At 50.3% G+C, this 25,695-nt stretch overlaps 1 protein-coding gene across 8 annotated transcripts; it reads right to left on the bottom strand.

The window, feature by feature from the left end:
- SLC9A5 (solute carrier family 9 member A5) lies at positions 1-24,751 on the bottom strand. 8 transcript variants are annotated; one of them, XM_032284205.1, is made up of 17 exons: positions 24,112-24,750; positions 20,213-20,515; positions 17,921-18,084; positions 17,653-17,731; positions 17,210-17,387; positions 16,450-16,670; positions 16,026-16,228; positions 15,705-15,794; positions 15,537-15,607; positions 14,693-14,822; positions 13,499-13,587; positions 13,214-13,340; positions 10,955-11,032; positions 8,410-8,580; positions 7,811-7,874; positions 6,691-6,828; positions 1-1,460 (listed from the first exon to the last, which is right to left on the bottom strand). In XM_032284205.1, exons 1-17 carry the CDS (start codon positions 24,296-24,298, stop codon positions 991-993), a joined length of 2,763 nt encoding a protein of 920 aa, XP_032140096.1. In that variant the 5' UTR covers positions 24,299-24,750; the 3' UTR covers positions 1-990. The 8 variants fall into 8 exon arrangements, with proteins under 8 accessions (XP_032140096.1, XP_032140095.1, XP_032140099.1 ...); XM_032284204.1 differs by having other exon boundaries at positions 7,811-7,877; positions 24,112-24,747; XM_032284208.1 differs by lacking the exon at positions 10,955-11,032 and having other exon boundaries at positions 24,112-24,747.
- Positions 24,752-25,695: the final 944 nt, after the last annotated feature.

The following is a 25,695-nucleotide window of genomic DNA, read 5'->3' as shown; positions in this document are numbered from 1 at the left end:
TCCATCTGAGAGATGTTTAATGTATCTTAGGGTCAAGGTACAAAACACAAGGCAGGTGCTAACCCCTGGAAAATCACCTGCCACCCAGTCAGCCCCTGCTTAGCCAGGCGTCCCAGCTTAGTCAGGCGTCCCAGCCCCCAGAGCAATGGAGCAGTGGCCCTGAGATACTGGGTTCCTTTTCTGGGGAATGTTCAGGTGGTAAGATGACAGCCCAGAGGCCACTATGTCCCCTCCTCAAAAAACCCAGACCCAAGGATCAGAAAGGTCCAGACTTGGACCTAGAGCAGCAGATCCCAGAATGACCCCAGCTCAGCAGCGGTCTTGAACTGAAGTGTGGCCCGGCCCCCTAGTCTTGGTCTTAGAAAAGGAGGAACTATTACCCCAATACCTGACAGCAAAGGGAAGGGGCTAAAGCAGGAATTGGAAGCAGAGGTTCCCACTGCCCTAAAAAAAATGGACTATGGGTAGCTGACCCAGCAGGGCAGCAAAGCCCAAGGTTGAGGCCTGCCTCACTTCCCACTCCAGTTCCTCTGAGGGCCAGCCCCTCACGAAGCCTCACTGTCAGGGCACCACTGACCCAGTGCTGGGGAGGGAATGGGGACAGGGAAAGCTGGCATTCACTGAGGAATGATGCCCTAGCTTTCGGGGCAGGAGCAGCTGCCTATAAAGTCTCCGGGAAAACCCACTAGGGAAGGGGGACCAGCAACCCAAGTCTCTGGGCCTAGCCCCTAGGAGGCCTGGACTGGATCTGGAGCCAGAGTAGAGGCCTTACTGAAATGGAAGGTGGCAGGGATTAGGAGCAGGGAGGTGGTGAGAAAGGGCCCTGTGAGGACCAGCTCAGGTGACCCCTATGACCAGCCCCAAGGAAGCCCAATTGCTACTTCAGCCCAGACCCCTCTGGCCTCATGTCAAGTTGCAAGGATTCTTCCCATCGCCCAGGGAGCATTTCCCACAGGGATTCCACCTCCTACTCCTCCCCAAGACCCTGGGCTACAGCCGGCTGCCTCTGTTGAACTGGATACACCAGTGGGAGTTAGTGCCTGGGCTGAGATGGGTATGGTCCTTGTGGCCCATAAGAGGCTGCAGCTCCTGCTGCTGGGGGAGGTCAGCACTGCTCTCACTGTGAGAGCGGCCAGCCTTGGCCAGGCTCGGGGGGAAGGCAAAGCTAGGGTGTGGATCAGAAGGCGGGTAGAGAGGGGCCTGGGGCTCTTCAGCGCCCCGTGGATGGGGAGGCAGGCAGGTCAGAGTTGGGGCCTGGTTACAGGGAGGAGATGCTAGGCTCTCCAGGGATGACATGCTCTGGTTCCAGCCTGTCTGCATGTCCACAGGCACAATCTTGGTGGTTTCCGAGGACACGTACACAGCCAGGTCCCCTTGCCCACTCTTCCAGGGGAGCTCCTTCTCTGCACAGGTTGGGGAGGGGGGAATGATTCGTGGGCTCGGGCACACTTCAAGGCTTCCTGGGGACAAAGAGTGTACATGAACTCATTACCAGTACAGTGGAAAACTCAAGTATAAGCACATTCTCATAAATTCATGTGACAGTTTTCATATGCCATCCATTTGTGCGATTATCTGATGAATGTCTTGCTGAGGGGAAGTACCACAGCTGGTTTTGCTCTCCACTGTATCCCCAGCACCTAGCACAGGGCCGGGCACACAGTAGTTGCTCGAGAAATACCTATCTAACAAATGAAAATAAGGAAAGTTGGCCAGGCGCAGTGGCTCACACATGTAATCCAAGCACTTTGGGAGACCAAGGCAGTGGATTACCTGAGCTCAGGAGTTAGAGACCAGCCTGGCCAACATGGTGAGACCCCATCTCTACTAAAAATACAAAAATTAAGTCAGTCGTGGTGGTGCACAGCTGTAATCCTAGCTACTTGGGAGGCTGAGGCAGGAGAATCGCTTGAACCTAGGAGGCGGAGGTTGCACTCCAGCCTGGGTAAGAGTGAGACTTTATATAAAAAATAAATAAATACAATAAAAATAAAAAGAAGATAGCGAAAGCAGGAGCCAGGCAGGAAGGAAGCCCCATCTCCAGTCCCCTCACCCTACTTGCAGCACGGGTCTCTGAAACAGCTTCCTGACAAAGCCCCATTCCATCTAGCCAGTGAGAGAGAAACACCAGCTGCCAGGGAGGGTAAGAAAGACATGGAGGTTGCAGGTCAAAGGTTTTTCTGCTGGGCATCCTGCCTGAGTACCCACCACAGCCCTTTGGTGGAACAGAGCCCAGGAATGTGAGCTTATGCAAACCTAACAGCAGGCCAGAGCTTTGCCGCAAAGGGATGACGCGGCATAGGGGACTTAAGAATCCCAGAACTGGCCGGGTGTGGTGGCTCATGCCTGTAATCCAAGCACTTTGGAGGCCAAGGCAGGCAGATCACCTGAGGTCGGGAGTTCAAGACCAGCCTGACCAACATGGTGAAACCCCATCTTAAAAAAAAAAAAAAAAAAAAAAAGAATCCCAGAACTGCAGGGGCAGGGCTGAATTACAGGAAGTCTGAGGTTCTGAAGGAGGAAACCTGGAAAGAGAATCCCTGTGGCCACCAACCACCTCAGCTCTTCAACGTCAAGCACAGCATGTATCTGTTCATTGATAAAGTCCTGAGCAGCCCAATAAGCTTCTTACTTGAACACATGTGTGAAATGTATTGATGCTATGATTAAGTAAAATGGTATCTCTTGAAAGACCTAGAATATTAAAATGTGATAACAACAACAAAAAGTGTAAAACAAAAAAAACCTTTGCTATTCACCTTTAGAGGCTGCTAGGGAACTAACTCTTTGGTCTGAAAACTGATAAATTAAAGAATCAAGCATTTCCTGTGTGAACTGTACCTCAAAGTAACCAAATAATTGATGAGGTGGATATTTTTTGTTTTTTTGTTTTGTTTCTTTGTTTGAGACAGAGTCTTGCTCTGTCACCCAGGCTGCAGTGGTGTGATCTCAGCTCACTGCAACCTCCATCTTGCAGGTTCAAGCTATTCTCCCGCCTCAGTCTCCAGAGTAGGTGGGATACAGGAACCCGCCCACCACCATGCCCAGCTAATTTTTTTTTTTTTTTAAATATCTTTAGTAGAGACGGGGTTTCGCCATGTTGACCAGGCTGGTCTCAAACTCCTGACCTCAGGTAATCTGCCCACCTCAGCCTCCCAAAGTGCTGGGATTACAGGCATGAGCAACTGCCTATAGATTTACTGGTTTAAAGGAAATTTAAGAGACAGAGCAACATATTAAATGACACTTTGGGGATGCAATCAACAAAATCCAGACAGAGAAGGACTGCAGGACAAATAAGTGAGTTTCTTCAATAAATACATTGTGAAGAGAAAAAAAATAGGAGGTTTGGGAGAAACCTATAGATCAGGGTTTATCAAACTTGACACTTGACATTTTGGGACAGCTACTCTTTGCTGTGGGGGGTTATCCTGTGCATTGTAGGATGTTTAGCAGTATCCCTGGCGTCTACCTACTCAATACAAGGGCATCTTCCCTGACAACCAAAAATGTCTCTGTGCAGTGCCAAGTGTCCCCTGGGGAAGCAAAATCACTCCACCACCATCCCCCTTGAGAATCACTGCTATAGGTTAAAAGGGACATTGAACAAACCTACTGTAAAATATATATATATATATATATATATATATGAAGACAATCAGGGAAATTTGAGCAATGATTTAATATTTGATGACAGATTTTAGACATGGTAATGGCATTGTGGTTATATATATATTTTAAAGAATCTTTTTTTTTTTTTTTAAGGGACAGAGTCTTGTTCTCTTGCCCAGGCTGGAATGTAGTGGCGTGATCATAGCTCACTGCAGCCTCAGCCTCCTGGGCTCAAATGACTATAGGCAGGAATCAAGAATTCTTATCTGAGGCTGGGTGCAGTGGCTTGAGCCCAGGAGGTTGAGGATGTACTGAGTCATGATCCCACCACTGCACTCCCACCTGGGTGTCAAAGAGAGATCCTAACTCAGAAAAAAAAAAGAAAATTCCTTATCTGGCTGGGTGTGACTCATCAGTTTGGGAGGCTGAAGATCACTTGTGCGCGAGAGTTTAAGACTAGCCTGGGCAACATAACAAGACCTCATCTCTACTAGAAAAAAAAAAGATAGCTGAGCATGATGGTATGTGCCTGAAGTCCCAGCTACTCTGGAGGCTGAGGCAAAAGGATTGCTTGAGCTTGGGTGTTCAAGGCTGCAGTGAGCTATGATCGCACTACTGCACTCCAGCCTGGGCAACAGAGAGAGACCATCTCAAAAGAAAAAAAAAATAAAAGAATCCTTATCTTTTAGAGATATGTACTGAAGTATTTATTGATAAAGTGATATGACATTTTAGACTTGCATCAGAAGAACCCAGTGGAGGGAGGAGCATAGGTGAGGTTTAGGTGAAATAAGATTGGCTATGAGTAGGTAATTTTTGAAGCTGGACAATGGATAGATAGGAGTTTATTTTATAGTTTTATCATTGTATATTTTGAAATTTCCTTAGCTACATACCAGCTACCAGCAAAAAAAAAAAAAAAAGAAAGAAAGAAAGAAAGAAATTTCCTATAATAAAAAATTTGCAAAAACATTTGAGGGTCCCAGCTACCAGTGATAATGACATTATGAGTGAATTAGTTCTCTGTACATACATGGAAATGCTTATATACTGTATTTTTATCCACAGTAATTCCATTTTGATGACTTCAGTCTCCTCCTCCAGGTCAGGCTGCCACCTTCATCTGAGGCTCTACTTGAGGGCATAGGTCTCAACAGAGCCTATGGTTTGCTCACTACCTCCTGTTCCTCACTAGACTATAAAGGGAGGCAGCATGGCCTTGAAAAGGTGTGGGTGGCACGGTGAGTCACACCTGTAATCCCAGCATTTTGGGAGACCAAGGTGGGAAGATTGCTTGAGTTCAGGAGTTTGAGGCCCTCCTGGGTAACAAAGCAAAACCTCATTTCCACAAAAATTTTAAAAATCAGCTAGGTGGGCTGGGCGAGGTGGCTTACGCCTATAATCCCAGCACTTTGGGAGGCCAACTCGGGTAGATCACCTGAGGTCAGGAGTTCAAGACCAGCCTGAATAGGCTGAATGCAGTGGCTGACACCTGTAATCCCAGGACTTTGAGAGGTCGAGGCAGGTAGATCATGAGGTCAGGAGATTAAGACCATCCTGGCCAACATGATGAAACCCTGTTGCTACTAAAAATAAAAAAATTAGCTGGCCATGGTGGTGCATGCCTGTAGTTCCAGCTACTAGGGAGGCTGAGGCAAGAGAATTGTTTGAACCCGGGAGGCAGAGGTTGCAGTGAGCTGAGATCCCACCACTGCACTCCAGACTGGTGACACAGCAAGACTGCATCTCAAAAAAAAAAAAAAAAAAAAAAGACCAGCCTGATTAACACAGTGAAACTCTGTCTCTACTAAAAATACAAAAAATTAGCCAGGCATTGTAGCAGGCACCTGTAATCCCAGCTACTTGGGAGGCTGAGGCAGGAGAATCATTTGAACCCAGGAGGCAGAGGTTGCAGTGAGCTGAGATTGCACCACTGCACTCCAGCCTGGGCAAAAAGAGGAAAACTCTGTCTCAAAAAAAACAAAAATAAAAACAAAGAAAAAAAGCCCTGGGTGCAGTGGCTCACGCCTGTAATCCCCGCACTTTGGGAGGCCAAGGTGGGCAGATCACCTGAGGTTGGGAGTTCGAGACCAGCCTGACCAACATGGAGAAACCCTGTCTCTACTAAAAATACAAAATTAGCTGGGCATGGTGGTGGTGCATCCTGTAATCCCTGCTACTCCGGAGGCTGAATAAGGAGAATCACTTGAACCCAGGAGGCAGAGGTTACAGTGAACTGAGATACCATTGCACTCCAGCCTGGGCAACAAGGGTGAAACTCCATCGTAAAAAAAAAGAAAAAAAAAATCAGCTGGGTGTGCTAGTACACACCTGTAGTCCCTGCTACTAGGGAAGCTGAGCTGGGAGGATCACTTGAGTCCTAGAGATCAAGGCTGCAGTGAGCCATGATCATGTCATCATGCAATTCGTGATCCAGCCTGGGTGACAGAGTGAGATCCTGTCTCTAAAAAAAAAAAAAAAAATTCTAGTAATGCAAGAATGGCATCAAAGAAAAGAAAAAAAAGAAAATGTTGAGTGTGGTGGCTCACGCCTGTAATCCCAGCACTTTGGGAGGCCAAGGTGGATGGATCACCTGGGGTCAGGAGTTCGAGACCAGGTGTGATGGTGCACATCTGAAATCCCAGCTACTTGGGAGACTAAGGCAGAATTGCTTGAACCCGGGAGGCAGAGGCTGCAGTGAGCCAAGATCACGCCACTGCACTCCAGCCTGGGCGACAAGAACAAAACTCTGTCTAAAATAAAATAGAATAAAATATTTTAAAAGGCTGTGGGCTTTGGAGTCAGATGGGTCAGGTTCAAATTCTGGTTCTACTATGTGATGCTTGACAAGTCATGAGTCCCTGAGACTGTATGAGCTCAATTTCCCCATCCTGGTTGTTGTGAGGGTTGAGTATCATTTATGTCAGGCATCTGATATGAAGAAGATGCTCTGCAAATGCTGGCTGGTGCATAAACTGGTGAATAGAAAAAGGGAGTTGTCTGGAGTAGAGGCCATGAGTGAAGAGAAAGGAAATCAGCTTGCTCCAGAGGGAAGGGGGACAGGGAGGAAGGCATTACCTGAGACCTTGCCCTCTTGGAGAACCTCACTGGTGGCCCGAGCCACAAAGATGATGCCCTCATCGTCTTCCTTCTCTGTCTCTGAACTGTCGCTGTCCTCCTCCTCCTCCTCAGACTCCACGGTTAATATCACAGCAGCTGGACAGAGACGAGCAAAGTCAGGTGGCCTGGGCTGGCAGCTGCCTCTTGGGACTACACAGCCCCAAGCCAGCTCCGTCCCCCTAGGCAGAACACACATTGGCAGAGACACCTACTTTCTCCTCTGGCTGTTTCAAGCACTGGCCTAGGAGGTGGTGACTTGGGAGAAAGAGAAATGACACTGCAGAGCCCAAGGAGACAACCAGAGGAAGCTAAGTCTGTAGAGGAAGCCATGAGGACCACACTTTCCATCTCCCCCATCCTTTTTTTTCAGCTCCAAATCCCATGATCCACTGGAAACATGAGCACTTGGATTGCTGGAAGTCCCATTAACATTCAGATCATACAAAACTGGCTTTGTAGCCAGGTTCAGTAGCTCATGCCTGTAATCCCAACACTTTGGGAGGCTGAGGCAGGTGGATTACCTGAGGTCAGGCATTCAAGACCAGCCAGGCCAACAAGGTGAAACCCTGTCTCTACCAAAAACACAAAAAAATTAGCCAGGCATGGTGGCATGCGCCTGTAATCCCAGCTACTTGGGAGGCTGAAGTAGGAGAATCGTTTGAACCTGGGAGGCAGAGGTTGCAGTGAGCCAAGATGGCACCACTGCACTCCAGCCTGGACACCGGAGTAAGACTCCATCTCAAAAAAGACAAAACAGAACTGGCTTTGCAGACAGTATAGTGGGCCCCAGGGTCCATCCATCCTCCAAGGCCCAGACCAAACTCCCCCTTCTCCATGACACCTTTTCCAAGTCCTCGGGGCCTATAACCCTTAGTTAGCAATCAGATGCCTCCTGTCACTCATTGTCTAATAACTGCTTTGAACATTTCCAAGTTGGAAATCAAGTCCCTGGGGGAAGAGCCCCAGCTCATGGTGCTTAAAATGCACCCTAGAGCAGGTCCTCCAGGATTCTGGCTGGTGAGCCCCAGCCCTTTCCCTCCTTCCTCCCATCCTCAATCCCACCCTACTCCCTGCTTGCCTGTGTCCTGAAAGCCCAGGTCTCGAGGTTTCCCATTTGTAGCCTCAGCATTCGCCACACCATCCTTCTAAGGACCAAGAAAGAAAACCTGAGCCTCTGGCCCCAGCTCCCCACCCCAACCCTGTCATTTAGTGGGGTCAACAGGAGGACAAGTTTTCCTAACCCAGCAGGGGAGGGAATTTGTGTCAGTCCCACTGGTTCTACAACCCTTGGCCAACCAGGCAAGAATTGTAGAGTCTGAGTGAACCATGCCCCAAAAAGAAATCTGGATGCATCAGCCTGGGCTGACTTAGGGGCTCATGGAGTTGCCCCTCAAAGCAATCTCCTTTTCTCCTGTCTTTTTCATTTTTGGTAGGAGCTCCTGCTGCCTCCCAGCAGGTGACCACATGGCCAAGAGGCTGCTCCCCCTCTGAAGGTCTCACCTTTCCCCTCTGGGGCTCTAAGAACATCTAAAAGGGAACCCAAACTGCTACAGTCATCAAGTGCCTAAGGACTATCCAACTGTGGGTCCCCCTAAGCTGGATCCTAACACTTGGGAGCTCAAAACTGCATGCTATCAGCCTCCAGCTCCAAAGAGGAGTCCCTAAGAGAAGACATGCCTTCCTGCGGCCAGTCTTGCGGGGTCGTGGCTTGCTCTTGGTGAAGCAGATGTTGTGCTTGGTGGATTTAAAGGACTCCAGCCGCCGCTTCATGTTCTGCTGGAAGACCTCCTTGTCCTGCCGCTCCTGCGCATCCTCTGAGATGAAGTGGCGACTGCAGCTGGCTTTGTACTGGCAATGACAGCCCCACCTCGCTATAAGGCCAGATGCCTTGGCCTCCCACAGGAACCCCAGGCCACAGCCCCAACATATTCAACACAAGTCCTGCCAGCCCAGCTTTTCCAGAATTAACAATGGATTGAAAAACAAAACAAAACAAAACAAAATACAAGAGGAACCCAGCCAGAGACTCTGTGTTCTCAATTCCCTGGGAGAAGCTTCCCTTTATCCCAGAACTTCTTCCCCCAAACCTGGCCTTCTCCATCCCTTGCCATCCTTTCCTGATTCTCTCTGATTTGAAGGTGACCCTCTGTCTTGTTCCAGTACTGTGACAACATGGGGAACATTTTCTTCTTTCTACCTCCATTGATCTGAGCTTTGCCCACACGCCCAGCCTCCCTGCTCCTTTCTGGCTACACAGCATCCTTTCTCCAGCTGGATTCTCCCATCTAGCCATTTCTACAACCACCACCATGATATCCTGTGCTGCATTTTGAACTTTCGTTAACTATCTCCCCTGACACCCTGGACCTTCTCAGTCCCAATAATTTAGGCTCACCCCTATCATCTGCTCTTTTTTTTTTTTTTTTTTTTTTTTGAGATAGAGTTCTGCTGTTGTCACCCAAGCTGGAATGCAGTGGCACAATCTCTGCTCACTGCAACCTCTGCCTCCGGGGTTCAAACAATTCTCCTGCCTCAGTCTCCCGAGTAGCTGGGATTACAGGCACCTGCCACCACACCCAGCTAATTCTTGTATTTTTAGTAGAGATAGGGTTTCACCATATTGCCAAGCTCGTCTTGAACTCCTGACCTCAGGTGATCTGCCCACCTTGGCCTCCCAAAGTCCTGGGATTACAGGCATGAGCCACTGCACCTGGCTATGCTCTTTTTAACTCTCATAAAGACCAAGCCCACTACACACTCACCTAGACTGCCTCTACCTCTACCCTCCCTGCTTAGCACCTTTTCATCATCTAGTGGTAATCCACTGAAATACTGCCCAGCACCTGCCAGATAAGCTTATTTTGCCTCACATCCCAAGTCTGGTCCCTTTATCTCATATTTTCTGCTTCCCTGAATCAGTTGTAAGAGCCCCCTTCAAGTCTTCCATCTGCCCTCCTCCTCTACCTATGCACCAGGAGGCACCCTCTCTCCTGGGATGAAGGGGTCCATCTCCTTCACAAGGCTCATTGCTGCCCAACCCTGGCCTCCACATGGTTCAGTTCCCCACTTCCTGCCTCCAGCAGTTCCTGCTTCCTCCTATTTCTCCACTCTCCTGTATCTTCACCCCTTCCCTCACCACTTGGCTGCTTCCCCTCAGTTTTCAAGCTCCTGCCCTTACCTCATTAAAGAATGTCTCCCTATGAACACTATTGTCTCCCTTTTGCTGCCACACTTTTATAAGTTGATTCTGACACTTTCTCTCCTACTCACCACTTCCTTAAATACCAGAAATGCAACCCCAGGGTCCACAACTCCACAATGCTGCCTTCTCGCTGGTCACCAGTGTGGTGGGCTCTGCCTCTGCACAGCATCTAGCCCTCTTTCTGCCCCAGGCCTGAGAGACCACCTGCCACTGCTTCTCCAAGGGTTCCTGTCTTTGGCTCTCCTTCCTTTTCTCCCATGTGTATTCCTCAGTGTTATCTTTAGCCCTCCTCTCTCCCCAGGAAACACTCTCCCCAGAGAACTTACTCATTCTATCCGCCCCAGCTATCCCAGTGATATAGACCTGTGGTTCTTGAATATCAGTCATCAGACCAGCTGCATTTGAATCACCTGGGCAACTTAGTAAGAACACAGATTCAGTCGGGCTCAGTGGTTCACACCTGTAATCCCAACACTTTGGGAGGCAGAGGCGGGCAGATCACCTGAGGTCAGGAGTTCAAGACCAGCCTGACCAACAAGGAGAAACCGTCTCTACTAAAAACACAAAATTAGCCAGGCATAGTGGTGCATGCCTGTAATCTCAGCTACTCAGGAGGCTGAGGCAGAAGAATCACTTGAACCTGTGAGACGGAGGATGCAGTGAGCAGAGATTGCGCCATTGCACTCCAGCCTGGGCAACAAGAGCGAAACTCCATCTCAAAAAAAAAAAAAATAATAATAATAATACAGATTCTTAGTTCCACTCCAAACTGCAGAATCAGAATCTTTAGGTTAAACCAGGAAGTTCCCCAGCGGATTCTGTGGTAGCCAGGTGACAAAACCTGATATGGATTGCTTCCAAATCTCTCTCCAGCCCTTATCTATTAAACTATAATCTTATCTTTCTAACTGCATACTAGATCTCTCTGTCTCCCTCTAATGATATTTCTATGAAGAACATGATAAATTGTGGATTGTGTTATCATACTAAGTGGATTCAGAACTGGTTAAGTTACCATACCCCGAAAACGCTTGATCCATGTAAGACTGGAGGAAAGTCTTTAGTAGCATGCCACAAGGTTCTGTCCTTAGCTCTATCCTGTTCAACATGTTTTTGTTGATTTGGATGAATACAAAGTTAACAGGCTTAACAAATTTTCAGATGATATGAATCTAAGAAGAAGACATTTGGTGGCAGACATGGGAACCAAACAATGGAATGATGGGCTAAAGCAAATAAGATGACATTTAACAGGATATACACAAACTTATTCCAGATTTTTAAAAAACAGACTAAACTGATTGGACTGAACCCACTGACCATTCTTATACATACACCACACAGACACACACACACACACACACACACACACTCCAAACCAAATCATCATGTATTTCCTGATGTGACACCGCAGAAAATATATAGCATACCTATTGAATGTCCCTGAATCTGATCAGGCCTCTAGATTTGACAACCAGGAAATATAGGGAATGGAGGAACATGAAACAACACCACTCGAATACAGTCAGCAAAATCTAGAAAATGTGCAATTCTCCAGACAAAGTATCCAGTTTCTTCAATAAATAAATAGCAAGGGAGATAAAGAGGGGAGAAAGAACCATTATAAATTTTTTTTTAATGAAGAGACATATTTCCCAAATGCTAAATATGGATTTAATTTGGATCCTGATTTGAGCATCCAGCTGGAAAAAAGATATTTATTGAATACTGACTGGATGTAAGAGTTCTTGCCACTTAGAGAGACATACTGAAATATTTTGAGATGATGTGATAGGATGTCTGGAGTTTTTTTTAAGATAAAGTGTGGGCGGGATGTGGTAGGGCTATAGAATGTAATAGAATTAATCATGAACTGATTTTTCAGAGCTGGTTGATAGATAAATGAGTTATTTTATTCTCTCTACTGGAATTTTGAGTAAGAAAAAGGTTTTTTAAAAACTCCACAGGTTGGGATGAGACAGGTTCTGACAACCATTAACTGAGGCAAACCTGGGAGTTTAGCAGATTCTAAGGACAATATGAGGTCCCAGGGTGGTAAGCCAAGGCTGGAGGGATCTTGGGCTGTGGGAAGAGAAATAGCAAGTTCTAGAACTAGAATGGTGAGAGAGCTTCTAGGCCCTTCCCTGGCCAGCCACAGCTAGAGTAGCAACTTCCATTCTGGGTCCTGTTTTTTAAGTCCAGAGAAGACACACCAGGAGGCAAGAGATGCTGGCCCGAAGGCAAGAGAGCCTGTAAAATGGAACTGTCTTGAAACCTTGGAAGATTTATTCTGCAGAGCTGCAAAGAGTCAAATCAGGACCAGTGGGTGCAAGTTAAAGGAGGCCAATTCTGTTTCCACAGTAGGAAGAGCTTTGACTGTTAAAACTGCCAGAACTGGTGATGTCTGGCTTCCCATTTTAGAAAGGTGCAAGGTAATGGCTTGCTGCCCTCTTGTGGGGTTGCAACAGATTCTCTCCTGGATGGGCTTGGCCTTTCCAGCCGAAAAGCTTCATGATCTGCGTTGGACTAACTTCCATTTTTTAAAACAGATGCCCACCTTCCACAGGCTAAGCTGATCTAGGAGACTTCCTCAGTGCTCCTGCTTCTGTCTGTGACCCCATCATTCTCCAGTGACCCTCAAGGCCCCCAGTACTCTGTCTTCTCTCCCCATCAAGGCCAATCACACCACCCAGCCCTAATCCATGACATTTCACTCCAGCTTCCCAACTGGCTTTCCCAGCTTCTCAGTTCACCCCCTCCAATTTGATCTGCATTCTGCTACCAGAGAAGGTATTCTTAAACGTGCTTGTATTAGGCCAACCCTTTCTCCAAAAAATAAAAATAAAGGAGAGGTTTTTTATTACTGATGAAACCCACACCCTTTTTTTTTTTTTGACATGGAGTCTCACTCTGTCACCCAGGCTGAAGTGCAGTGGTGTGACCTCAGCTCACTGCAACCTCTGCCTCCTGGATTCAAGCGATTCTCCTCCCAAGTAGCTGGGATTACAGGCGCGTGCCACCATACCCAGCTAATTTTTTATGGTGTTTCACTTTCACCATGTTGGCCAGGCTGATCTCAAACTCCTGACCTCAAGCAATTCCCCCCTCCTTGGCCTCCCAAAGTGCTGGGATTACAGGCGTGAGCCACTGCGCCCAGCTGAAACCCACACTCTTTAGCTGGGCATCTGCAGCTCTCCAACAACCTGGTGCCAATTGCCTCTTAAGCTCTCCCTAGACCACCTCCACCCCCTCAAAATTCTGATGCCTGCCTGCTCTCACCCTACGGCGTGGCTTGTAGAGGCCTCCGCAGAGCAGATGATGCATCACAGCATCCTCGCGATCCCGGCCGCTGCGTACCGTGTCAATCACCTGCAGATCCAGACACGCTCCACTGCCACTCTCCCTCCTGCAGGAGACAGGGGACACGTGCTGGGGAGGGGGCAGATGGCATAGGCCAGAAGAAGGGCAGATACAAAGGTGCTGACAAATCTCCCCCAGAAGGGATTCAGAGAGAGGGCCCAATGGAGATGAGTATAAGGAAGGGGAAAGGGCTCAAGGACTCACAGCAGGTTGGTGACAGAAGTCTCTGCCATGGAATTGCGGCTGGGCATAGAGGGCAGAGTGAGACCTGTGGAAGACAAGACGTGGCCTCCCTAGAGGCGTCAAGACCAAGGTTAGCCAGCAATCAGATGGAAGGTGGCCCAGGAGTCAGGGGCAATACAGGAAATAATAATAACGAACACTTAGTTTACTCTTTTGACATGCCAGGTACTGTGCTGGGCACTTTACATATTGAATCCACAAATTCTGTGGCATAGGTACTCTTATGCCTACTTTCTATTTTTATTTATTTATTTAGAGATGGAGTCTCGCACTGCAGCCCAGGCTGTAGTGCAGTGGAGAGATCTCGGCTGACTGCAGTCTCCGCCTCCTGGGTTCAAGCAATTCTCCTGCCTCAGCCTCCCAAGTAGCTGGGACTACAGGTGTGCACCACCATACCCAGCTTTTTTTTTTTTTTTTTTTTGTATTTTCAGTAGAGATGGGGTTTCACCATGTTGGCCCAGTTTGTCTTGATCTCCTGACCTCGTGATCTGCCCACCTTGGCCTCCCAAAGTGCTAGGATTACAGGTGTGAGCCACCACGCCTGGCCTATTTATTTATTTTTTATATCTGAGAGTCTCACTCTGTCGCCCAGGCTGGAGTGCAGTAGCATGATCTCAGCTCGCTGCAACCTCTGCTTTGTGGATTTAAGCGATTCTCCTGCCTCAGCCTCCAGAGTAGCTGGGATTACAGGTATACACCAGCACGCCTGGCTAGTTTTTGTATTTTCAGTAAAGACAGGGTTTCACCATATTGGCCAGGCTGGTCTCAAACTCCTGACCTCAAGTGATCCACCCACCTTGGGCTCCCAAAGTGCTGAGATCACAGGCATGAGCCACCATGCCCAGCCTCTTATGCCTGCTTTCCTACAGCTAAGGAAACAGGCTCAGAGAGTGTGACTTACCCAAGGTGACAAATTTGGAAGTGATAACAGTTGAGCCACATCTGCTGACTCCAGAATCCAGCTGTTTCCCACCTCTCTGGACTGCCTGCCAGACTCTGAATGTCAGCACCAGGCCCAGCTGCTTCCTGCAGCTAGCTGCCACTTAACCAGACCATGGAGCCAGCCAGGAATTCCCAGCTCCCTTCAGGACTGGCTACTTGCCACCCCTTTCTGTCCTGCTCTGCTGCCCACCTGCCCACCCACCACCGGCCCACCTGGTCCACAAAGCTGATGGCATCCCGGATGTTGAGTCTGTAGTACACATCCCAGATCTGGTCCCGGATGCGGTAGGCTGACCGTCGCATCAGCAGCTGACTCAGGTATTTCTTGTCAAACTGCTCCCACCTACAGAGGATGCCAGGCCCGGCCCTGAGTCCCATTCCCAAGGTCTGGCCATGGGGCCCTTCCTCAGATGGGGCAAGGACACCATCAGTACTGGCTTGGCTTTTTAGATGTGGGCCTCAGCCAGGGAGAATCTCAAGGCTAGTCTCTGCCCTCATGGAATTTATAGTGTCATGGGAAAGGCTAACCGTAATTGAAATTATTCCAAATCACTATAAAATTACAACCATGACAAGAACTACAAAGGATAATTGGAGAATATGACACAGATATGTCCTAGTCAGGGAGGCCAGGGAAGGCCTCCCTAAGGAATTGAAGCCTACAGTGAGTTGTGAAGGATGAATTGAAGCTGAGTAAGTGAGAGGGAGGTGAGGAAGTGTTCTAGTAGAGAGAGGGTCCCAGTAGCCAGGCTGGGGGAGCATCGTGAGTCCTCAGGCTCTAAGGTAGGGTCCATGGAATTCGCAGGCAGACAGTGAAAGACAGCAGAGCGTGATGAGGCTAGAATCTGGCAGTTGCCAGACCATGCAGGGCCAAGCAGGCCACACTGGGGAACCTTGTCTTAACCTGAGAGCACTGGGATGCCACTGAAGGGCTTCAGGCAGAGGTCACCCAGCCTGAACCTGGCTCTGTCCCTTCTCAGAAGTGTGGCACATCCCCCATGCTTCCCTGGCTGGTGGAGCTGCTGCTGCTGAAGGAGCCTCGGGGCAGCTCCCTCACCTGTCCCTCCAGTAGTGGTAGCCATGGTGCCCCACAACGTCCTCCACTGCAGCCAGAATGTGGTCAAAAGTCTAGAAGGGGGGGTGGGTAGGGGGACTGGATCAGGACTTTGCCCAAAATAGGAGATGGTCGAGAGGGACAGGTGAGGGCTGGGGTTCTGGTACCCACGTGCTCATGCAGCTCCTGGTTCAGGGTAGGTTTATGATGCTCACTCCTCTTCACCTTCAGCCATTTGACCAGTGGCTTGATGGTCAAGCCCTATGGACAGGCAAGAAGTGAGCCCTGCCCTATTCTTATTCAGTTCCCTGATTCCTTTCTCTCCCCATAATGAGGCCTCAGCTTTGGTACCCCCACCCCACTGCACTCAAAATCTGGGAAGTCGGGGCCCTCCATCTCTCAGTGGGAAGAGGAGCCCCTGTCCCATAGGCTCCAAGACTCCCCCAGGGCCTGCCCGACCCTCTCCCTACCCAGCCTTGTGGGCACTCCCACCTGCACGATGACTGTGAAGAAGACCACCACAATAGTGGTGGCTACAAAGTAGTCCTTGGCAGGGACCTTGGTCCTATCCAGTAGGATGACGAGAGCAAAGGCCACAGCCCCCCGCAGGCCCCCATAAGACATCACCACTTGGTCAATCTTGTCCAGAGGGACTAGCCGGAACTGATTCAGCACCCAGGTCTGCAGGACTACGCCTGCAGCGGGAGGGAGGCCAGTGGGAGCAAAGCGTTGGGAGTGGAGGACATAGGAGTGGATATTACCAAGTATCTGGGCTGAGGTCTAACAGGGGCTGGGACAGGTGAGCAACAAGAGGAGGCTTAGGAATTGACAAGGATGCGGACTCAGATGGGGAGATGAGCTGCAGGCAGGGGCGGGACAGGAAGGAGAGTGGGAAAGCAGAGGGTGTCAGCAATACCGAGGGCTCGGAAGAACAGGATGAAGATGAGGGTGCCCAGCACCAGCCCAGAATCCCAGGCCCACTTAGAAGAGTCCACAGCTGAGATGCCAAGCAGCATGAAGATGACAGTCTCAGCACAGCTGGCTAGAGTCTTCATTGTATATTTGACAGTCGTGCGTGACTTATGGGAGATGTTGGCCTCCACATACTTCTTACAGCCCAGGCCACACATGGTCACCCTGGGAGAGGATAGAGAGACAGGGAAAGTGGGGAAGGGTTCCAGGGGGGCTCAGCCTCTGTGGTTTGAGCATACCGCAGGAGGAGGCATTGCCCATCAGAGGATGTCAGACTCTCAGAGCTGAAGCCCGGGTAGGCCTGAAGACTGAATGGTAGTGCTGGGCTTTGAGTCCAGATCTCCAGGCTTCCTACTCCATATCTCCTGGAGGGGAAGGTGGGAGGAACATGCTCTGACTAGCAGGCTCTCTGATGCAGCTTCTGAAGTGCTATGGCCTCCAGAGCTGGTGGCCCCAGGCCTTAAAGTTTACTTCTGGCCCATCCTACACCCAGAGGGTTTTTGGGGGCAGAGGACAGTTCTGGAGGCAGCTCCTGGAATATTACCTGAGGTTTACTATCTCCCCAGGAGAGTTTGAGGCTCCCACTACCAAAAAGGGTCGGGGAAACCTAAGGACTCCTGAAGTTCCTGCCTGTGTCCCTATGAGGGAAAACCAACTCCAGTGCCCCCTCCCAGCTATCTGCCTGCAAGGTCCCCAGAACTCACGCAAGAATGGCGGAGAGCGAGGCCATTTCAGCAGTGAGGTAGGCTGCATAGGCAAGGAGGAAGACCAGCAGCGGCTCGATGATGCGGACCCGCTTGGTGAAGCGTGTGGTCAGGGCCAGGAGGAAGGCAAAGACTAAGCCCACGGCTGCCCCGCCCAGACTGACCACAAACAGGGAGGCTGGGGGAGGAGTGGGTTGTCAGCATGACCCCCGGCCTGGACCCTACCCTGGCAGGGAGTGAGGGATGATGCCCACCACACTCCCAGGGGCTCAAAATCCCAGAGCCAGGATCCCTGGCAAGCCCCTCCCAGACCCCTTTCTCTATAGAGGAGGGGAGATGAGGCAACCCGAATAGCCTCCTCTGTGCTGATATGGGGTGGGAGGGCCTCAGCAACCCAGGGAAGGCAGACCTCCAAAGCCAGCTGGGAGCGGGGAAATACTGACCGACTCCCTTCAGGTAGTCAGTGGCCTGCACGTTGGCAGAGCCCATCTCCACAAAGGAGTTGCAGACCTTGTACAGCACCTGAGTGAGAAGAGGAGAGTCAGCAGCGAGGCGGGAAGGCAGCAACTGGGACTGCTGGGAGACAGTGAAAGCAGACAGCATATATCTGCCCCAGGGGACCCATGGGACGGGTCTGAGTCTGTGCAGACCCCCAGTTGGTCAGACATGCAGCCTGGGGTCAGGGAATGGCAGCCAGCTGAGCATGCTCACCACGGTGACTGCATCGTTGAGCAGGGACTCGCCAAAGACGATGATGAAGAGAGTCTCATTGACGTGCACCTCCTCAAAGACAGCTAGCACTGCCACGGGGTCCACCGCCGAGATGAGGCTCCCAAACAGCAGGAAGTCCAATAAGCCAGCCTGCACCCTAGGGGCTATTGACCGACAGGTGTAGGACAGTCCAGTCACTGAGGACAACCCAGTCTCTTGCAGCATGCCCTTTAACAAGCCCAGGCTCCACCCCCCACTGATTCAATGAGGAAGCCCAGTGAGGACTTGGGATGGCAAAGACAGCATCGGCCTGCAGATCAGGAGACTTCAGTCAAGCTACCTATGCCTAAGGCCTGGCTTTGCCAATTACCAACTGTGTGATGCTGGTTCTGTCACTGTGATATGACCTACCTTAGCCATGCCTCCTTATCTGCCTGCCTCACAAGATTGTTTCAAAACTCAACCCAGCCATTTAGAATAGAGCAAAAGGCCAGGTGCGCCCCAGCACTTTGGGAGGCCAAGGCGGGCTGGATCACCTGAGGTCAGGAGTTCGAGATGAGCACGGCCAACATAGTGAAACCCCATCTCTACTAAAAATACAAAAAGTAGCTGGGTGCAGTGGTGTGTGCCTGTAATCCCAGCTACTTGGGAGGCTAAGGCAGGAGAATTGCTTGAACTGGGGAGATAGAGGTTGCAGTGAGCTGAGATCGTGCCACTGCACTCCAGCCTGGGTGACAGAGTGAGAGTCTCAAAAAAGAGAAATAAATAAAATAGAATTAGGGAAAAAAACACTGTAGCAGCAGTACTAATAACTACTAGCAAATGGAAATTGGCTGCTAACTGGATTTTTATTAGGGAGAATAATGAAAGAGTGCTTTCTCCCATACCTGTGGTTCCCAGCCAAAGGGATGTAACACAGTTCTCAGCAGGGGTGGAGGACTGAATAAAGTAAGAAAAGCACCTCAGGTGGGACTAGAACATGTCATTTAAATTCTATGAGCCCCAGTTTCCCCATGTCTAAGCTGAGACTAATAACAATATCTACCTCGAAAATTTCCTTATTTAGCCAATGCCTAACACACAGTAAGCACCCAAAAGATATTATTATCTATTAGGATTACTACTGTTATTATGACCTGATGTACTCCCTTCCCTTCCTGTCCTAAATAGTGCGCTACATCAATAGGGACACCAGGTGAGAGTCCTAGATAGCAATTGTAAACATCTTCTTGTAATACCTTGGAAGAAGTATGCATCATCAGCCTTCAGGGTTGAATGAATTTCTTGGATTAGGAAATAAAGAATGAGGTAACAAGAGAGGGCAACCTAAAGGCAAAGAGCCTCAGTAAAACAAAACTGAGGTCGGGCACAGTGGCTCATTCCTCTAATCCTAGCACTTTGAGAGGCTGAGGTGGGCAGATCACCTGAGGTCAGGAGTTCAAGACCAGCCTGGCCAACATGGTGATACCCCGTCTCTACTGAAAATACAAAAATTAGTGGGATGAGTGGGCACATGCTGGTAATCCCAGCTACTTGGGAGGCTAAGGCAGGAGAATCGCTTGAACCCAGGAGGTGGAGGTTGCAGTAAGCAATCATGACATTGCACTCCAGCCTGAGCAAGAGTGAGACTCAATCTCAAAAAAACAAACAACAATAAAATGGTCCTCTTCTGCTAACCTTGGACCTGACAGCAAACAAAAAAAGGGGTTCTATCTCCTTATACATTAAATGTGAAAAACTATACCCCAAAAGTGTTGCTATGAAGAGTCAATGAGATAAGTAAGAAGAGAAAACCCAGTGTAGTGCCAGCATTTGATGCATTTATAATAGGTATTTATTTTTTAAATAATGAATTTCTTATAGACAATATGTAGTTAAGAAAAAATAATAATCAAAACAGAAAACCACCCTGACCTGGTCTGGGCAGAGCCAGGACAGTAGGCCCTTGCCGAAATGGTGCACAGCTGTGCCTCAGGGGAGCAGGGCTGGCAAGTGGCAGTGTGGTAACAGAGGGCAGGAGGCAACAGAGTGGTAACGCAGGCTCCCCAGCCTTGGCAGCCTACACACAGCTAGGAGCCAGGCTCTTGCTCAGCTGTTATGCTGCAGAAGCCCAGACTGGCAGAGACTTAGAGGAGGCCTGAAGCCCACTGGGAGCACTGCCTTGCACTCCAGTGGGAGGGACCTAGGACAGAGCTTTCAGAGCAAGGCTCACACCAGCATGGACCTCTAGAGCTGGAGGACAGGGGAGGTGGGCAATGGGTCTGGCAAAGCCCAGGTCTTAGAGTCACTCACCCACAAGTCCAGCCTGCTGCAAGCCCCAGAGGGCAGCACCTGTTGTGAAGGCATTCCAGAGTGTGCCTACCACGGCATAGGTGAGGATGGCACCCAAGTTGTCAAAGAACAGCCTGCTAGGCATGAAATAGCCCGAGTCCAACACAATAGGAGGCAGCAGGAAGAGGAAGAAGGTACCCGGCTCCAGCTGGTACTCAGCTTTCTTGGCCACAGCCAAAACAATGCCCCCTAGCACCAGGCCCAGCAAAATCAGCAGGCAGCTCTCAGGGACCAGAGATGTTACTTTCCGAGACAGGTGAAACACTGCAATACAAAAAGAGGGCAGGGTGCATCAGTTTATGGAATATCCTCCCACACCCAGGCGTATACCCTCCCAGTCTTAGAAGGTTAGTCAAAGTCAGGATTCCTGACCCTGGGACCAAGGGAGGAGAAATATGCAAGACTTCTAGAATTTCCAGTCTCCAGGGCTACAAACCCTCCTCTGCAGTCAAAGTCATCTGTTTGTTAGTGTTTCTGTCACAACATGGTAATCTAGGTCTTTACTGCTTTTTCCTCTTCCTCTTCTAGAAATGTCCCTTCCTCTCTACTTTCATCCTCAGGGAACCTCACCTTTCTCTGACTTCCCTTATCCATAGCCACTATTTGAACCTCAGCAAATGCTACCCAGTATCTTTCTATATATAAAATAGCTGTAAAAATCAGGGCCTTTGAAGTCAGACTGCTTGGATTCAAAGCCTAGTTCTGTAATCTTAGGGCAAATAACTTCACCTCTCTGACTCTCAGTTTTCTCATCAGCGAAATGGGAGTAAAAACAGTAATGATCTCATAAGATTATTGGGACCATTAAAAAAGATAATCTAGGCCGGGTGCGGTGGCTCAAGCCTGTAATCCCAGCACTTTGGGAGGCCGAGGCGGGTGGATCACGAGGTCAAGAGATCGAGACCATCCTGGTCAACATGGTGAAACCCCGTCTCTACTAAAAATACAAAAAATTAGCTGGGCATGGTGGCGTGTGCCTGTAATCCCAGCTACTCAGGAGGCTGAGGCAGGAGAATTGCCTGAACCCAGGAGGCGGAGGTTGCGGTGAGCCGAGATCGCGCCATTGCACTCCAGCCTGGGTAACATAAGTGAAACTCCGTCTCAAAAAAAAAAAAAAAAAAAAAAGATAATCTATAGGCTGGGCATGGTGGCTCATGCCTATAATCCCAACACTTTGGGAGGCCAAGGTAGGCAGATCACCTGAGGTCACGAGTTCCAGATCAGCCTGGTCAACATGGCGAAACCCTGTCTCTACTAAAAATACAAAAATTAGCCGGGCGTGGTGGCGGGTGCCTGTAGTCCCAGCTACTCAGGAGGCTGAGGCAGGAGCATCACTTAAATTTGGGAGGTAGAGGTTGCAGTGAGCCAAGATCATGCCACTGCACTCCAGCCTGGGCAACAGAGTGAGACTCTGTCTTAAGAAAAAAAAAAAAAAAAGGCCAGGTGGCGTGACCAGCACTTTGGGAGGCCAAGGCAGGCAGATCATGAGGTCAAAAGATAGAGACCATCCTGGCCAACATGGTGAAACCCCTTCTCTACTAAAAATACAAAAATTAGCTGGGAGTGGTGGTGCACACCTGTAGTCCCAGCTACTCGGGAGACTGAGGCAGGAGAATCACTTGAACCCAGGAGACAGAGGTTGCAAGATCACGCCACTGTACTCCAGCCTGGTGACAGAGCAAGACTCTGTCTCAAAAAAAAAAAAAAAAAAAAAAAAAGACAGTCTACTGAAAAGCACTTAGCACACGACTTTACAGTAAGCACTCAATAAATTTACCTATTTATAAGTCCTCACTCCTTAACTAGACCAGAATGTATATTATACCTCCTAGGAGGCTTGTATTCCTAGCCCAGTATGCTTTCCATTATATGGACTCACTCAGGACTGTGTAAAACTTTGGTTTTAGCAGTCAGGAGATCTCCAGGTCTTCTTCCAGGCCTTAGCACATTCTGTGTGTTTTCAGGCAAATTATTTAACTTACTTGAATTTCATTTTCTTCTTTTGTAATATAGGAAAAATACCCAGCATCAAGGGTGAGGATAAGATGACATAAAGTATGCAATATGTCTAGCATAATGTCAGACACGTAGTAGGTTCTCACCAAATGTTAATAGAACAGTTCTGTCTCTAGGAGGGGAGAAGAAAGGGTTTCTAGCACTATTGCCATTCATACTTTTGTCCTCTAAAAGAAACTCTTTGGCTCTCCTTTAAGTTCTCAGACCACAAGTGAACACCTCTCTCTCTACACAATCCCTGGTGTGCTGGGGAAGGAGGCCTCTAAATTAGCCTGTGTGAGACCCTATGCCAAGACAGTGCCCTTTGAAAGCTGTACCCAAAGGGCCTAGAACAGTGCCTGGCACATAGTGAGCTCAATGTAAATATTTGTTTAATAAAAGGGAAAAAGTCTCCTAGCAATGAAGCTGAGGGAAGGTGTTCCTGAATGTTCTGCCTTTCCCCCCACTTTTAGGAGTTTCTTTGGCTTGTGAGAAGGAGGCTGTCTTCTCTACTTCCATAGGAGATGTCATCCAAACTAGAAAAAGAAAGATGATTTATGGGGAAAACTGCAGTTGTTGCTATAAGCCCTAAGACAGGAACTCTTGTGCAACTCAGACTTCTCAGCAAACCCAATTGTTGGCTCCAAATCTGAGGCTCCTTTCACTCTTACTCTCATTGCTGCTGGGCCTCTAAGGTAAGCGTGGTCATAGATCTCTCCATACTTGTCCCTACTTTGGTCTCCCACTCCTCTCCTTCAGGGATTGTATTTCATCTGCATCTCTTTATGCATTAACCCCAGCCCTTTGATCCAAGCCCCATCACAGAACCAGGCTCCCCGGAGTCCCACTTTCCATTATTAATCTCAGGCTGCCACAGCAGAGTGGAGAGTTCTGTTCCTGCCCAGCCCCCTCACCCCCCAGCAATGTCCCTGTGAGAGAACAGGGGACAAATTCTAGGCTCTGGGTGATTCCTCCATGAAGGCTGTATTGGTGAGATTGGAGTACAGGCTGTGCCAGCATCCATTGGGAGAGAGTAGCAACGCTCAGCTATAATTAGTCACCCCCACAGCAGAGCCTGCACAACAGGGAGAAGGGGGAGGGTCTCTGGTGGGAGGAGGGACCACTGGCTGCTCAGAAGGGAGGAGGAAGGAGCAGAGGCAAGGAAAAGCAGCTCTATTCCGGGAAAAAGAAGTCTGAAGCACAGCCTTCAATGCTGTCAGGGCTGAAGAAGTCGGATGTATGAAAGCTTCTAGGGTAGGCAGCACACAGGGAGCCCCCATACATGGAAGTTTCTTATACCCTGAAGTGGGAAGAATGTGGACCTGAAGGGGTGGGGGGTTCCCACACACAGGCACGAGAAGGCAGCAGCTTTAAGTGGGGAGCAGAGGAGAAGTGGCTGTGGTGTAGTTTCCCAAGGGAATGGACACTCGGACGTGGTCTCCAGGGAAGGCTGCTTCTTTAGAACCAGGATACCTGTGTTCGTGGGATGTCCCCACATGTCCTCACTGCCGACAGAGGTTTCTGGGAGGCCGAGGATTGGTGGGGGAGAGACCAGACTGAGGAGGGCCTACTGCAAGGGGAAGAGGGGAGCAGAGAGGGCAAAGGAGCCTAAAGATGGAGTTGGGGAGAGCAGGGGACAGCCCTTCAGAAAGGCAAATCCTCAGTGCTCCCACGGGAGAAGACAGGGACCAGGGACCCACAAGAGGCAACGCAGGAACTGGGCGAGAGCCCGGATTTGTGGAATCCAAACCTGAGTCCCGGCACTATGCAAGAAGCCAGCCCCAATCTAAGGACTGAGGAGGTGGGGGTGTTGGGGGCGGGTCCGCCGCGGGCCGTTGGCCTGGCGCACGCACACACGCACTCACCGATTTTGGCCAGGCTGGCCACCAGGATCCACAGGGCTACCAGGTAGGGCGCCTCGACCTCGTGCCACTGCCAGCGGAAGAGCTCCAAGCCTGGGAGAGGCTCGCCCAGGGACTCCGGCTTCTGGGTGGGCTGTTCGGCCGCCCCCGCCAGGGGCAGCGCGAGCAGGGACAGTGCGGCGCGCAGCATCCTGTCTCCTGCCCAGCCGCCCTCCCGGCACCGCACGGCCGCCGGCCCCGCGTCGCCGCCGCCACCTACCGGGCGCCCCCGCGTCACAGGCACGTGGGCCCCGCTCCCCCCAATCCCGGCTGCGACGCCCCCAAGCCGGGTCCGGGCTCGGAGACCCTGCCCCGGACGCCCGTAGTCTAGGACCCCCTCCTCCTTCCTCCCTAAATCAGTTCCAGCTCCGGAAATTCCCCAGTGCAGCTCTCCCCCAACTTCCACAACCTACTCCTCCGAGTCTGCTCCTCCAATACCGCCGCCACCGGATTCAGAACGGTGCGCGGTCACGACTCCCCGGGGCAGCCCGCAGCTGGAAGGGCAATGGTCCGCCGGGGGGCGCGGTCAGGACGGGAGGGGCACGGCTCCTCCTCCGCCAGCGCTGCGGGGCGACTAGCAGCCCTCTTCTGGGGCCCAGGTGCGGCCGGGTGCGGACTGCAGGGGACCGTGCTCCACCGCGGTCGGCGCCGAGCTCCCAAGCCCGGGACCCTCCGCCGGCCCCAACCCGGACCTGAGCTGCGCACGCGCACTGTACGTTCCCCCAAAGCAGTGATGGACAACGCTGCCCCCGACGTCCCCAGAAACCCCAGGGCCCAGACCGGCCCAGCTCATTCCAGGAGAAGAGGAAGGCTGTTCATCTCCCAAACCGAGAGGCACCTGGCTCTCCCTTTCAATCACACTACAGGGAACTGTCTCATTTCTCCCATGAAGCTGACAGGAACCTACGGTAAACCCAGCCTACTGATTCCCTTCAAACTAGGCGGGATGCACCCAGCCTTTTCCAAATCTGAGGGGCATTCGGCTCATCTCGCACCAGAGGAGGACTGTCTTCACTTTTCATTGAAGCTGAGGGGCACCCATCCCACTTTTTCTCCAAATCTGAAGGGAACGTGTTCTATCTGCCCCCTCAAACTGACTCATCCCAATCTTTTCCCAGAAAACTGAAGGGCATCCTTCCCTCTTCCTCCCACAACTAAAGGGAACTGATCCCATCTCTTCCTTCAAACTGAGTGGAATCTATTCTCACTTCTTGCTCAAAATTGAAGGGACCCCCTCACTGTTTTCCCCAAATGAGGAAGCACTCATCCCTCAAATGGAAGGAATGAGGATCATCTTATCCCTCAACTGAGAGAGACCTGGCCGGCCACTATCTAAAGAAACTTCTCCCCCATCTGTCCTAACACCCCTCAAAGAGAACACAGCCTCACTACCCCCAGACCGAAGAAAGCCTCCCGCCCTCGGTTCCTTCTCGAAGGCGGGGCGCGAGCTCGGCTTTTCCCGCCCTCCTGGCCAGTGAACTAACGGCATTCCCGCTGGGTCCTGTGAGTGGCTAGCGCCAGCCCCGCCTCCGGCAGTGGTTACCTCCA

Source organism: Sapajus apella, unplaced genomic scaffold, assembly GCF_009761245.1.
Source record: "Sapajus apella isolate SASKATOON/1434 unplaced genomic scaffold, GSC_monkey_1.0 scaffold15, whole genome shotgun sequence".
NCBI classification, from domain to species: Eukaryota; Metazoa; Chordata; class Mammalia; order Primates; family Cebidae; genus Sapajus; species Sapajus apella.
Note: the sequence above shows the minus strand (reverse complement) of the source record. Positions and strands in the feature narration are given on the sequence as shown.

Coding starts and splice junctions, on each gene's coding strand:
- SLC9A5 (XM_032284204.1), bottom strand. CDS start 24,298: ATGCTGCGCGCCGCACTGTCCCTGCTCGCGCTGCCCCTGGCGGGGGCG. Junction 17,732..17,920: donor TCAACGATGCAGTCACCGTG/GTGAGCATGCTC, acceptor CTTCTCACTCAG/GTGCTGTACAAGGTCTGCAA. Junction 11,033..13,213: donor TCTACAAGCCACGCCGTAGG/GTGAGAGCAGGC, acceptor CATGTTGAACAG/GATAGAGCTAAGGACAGAAC.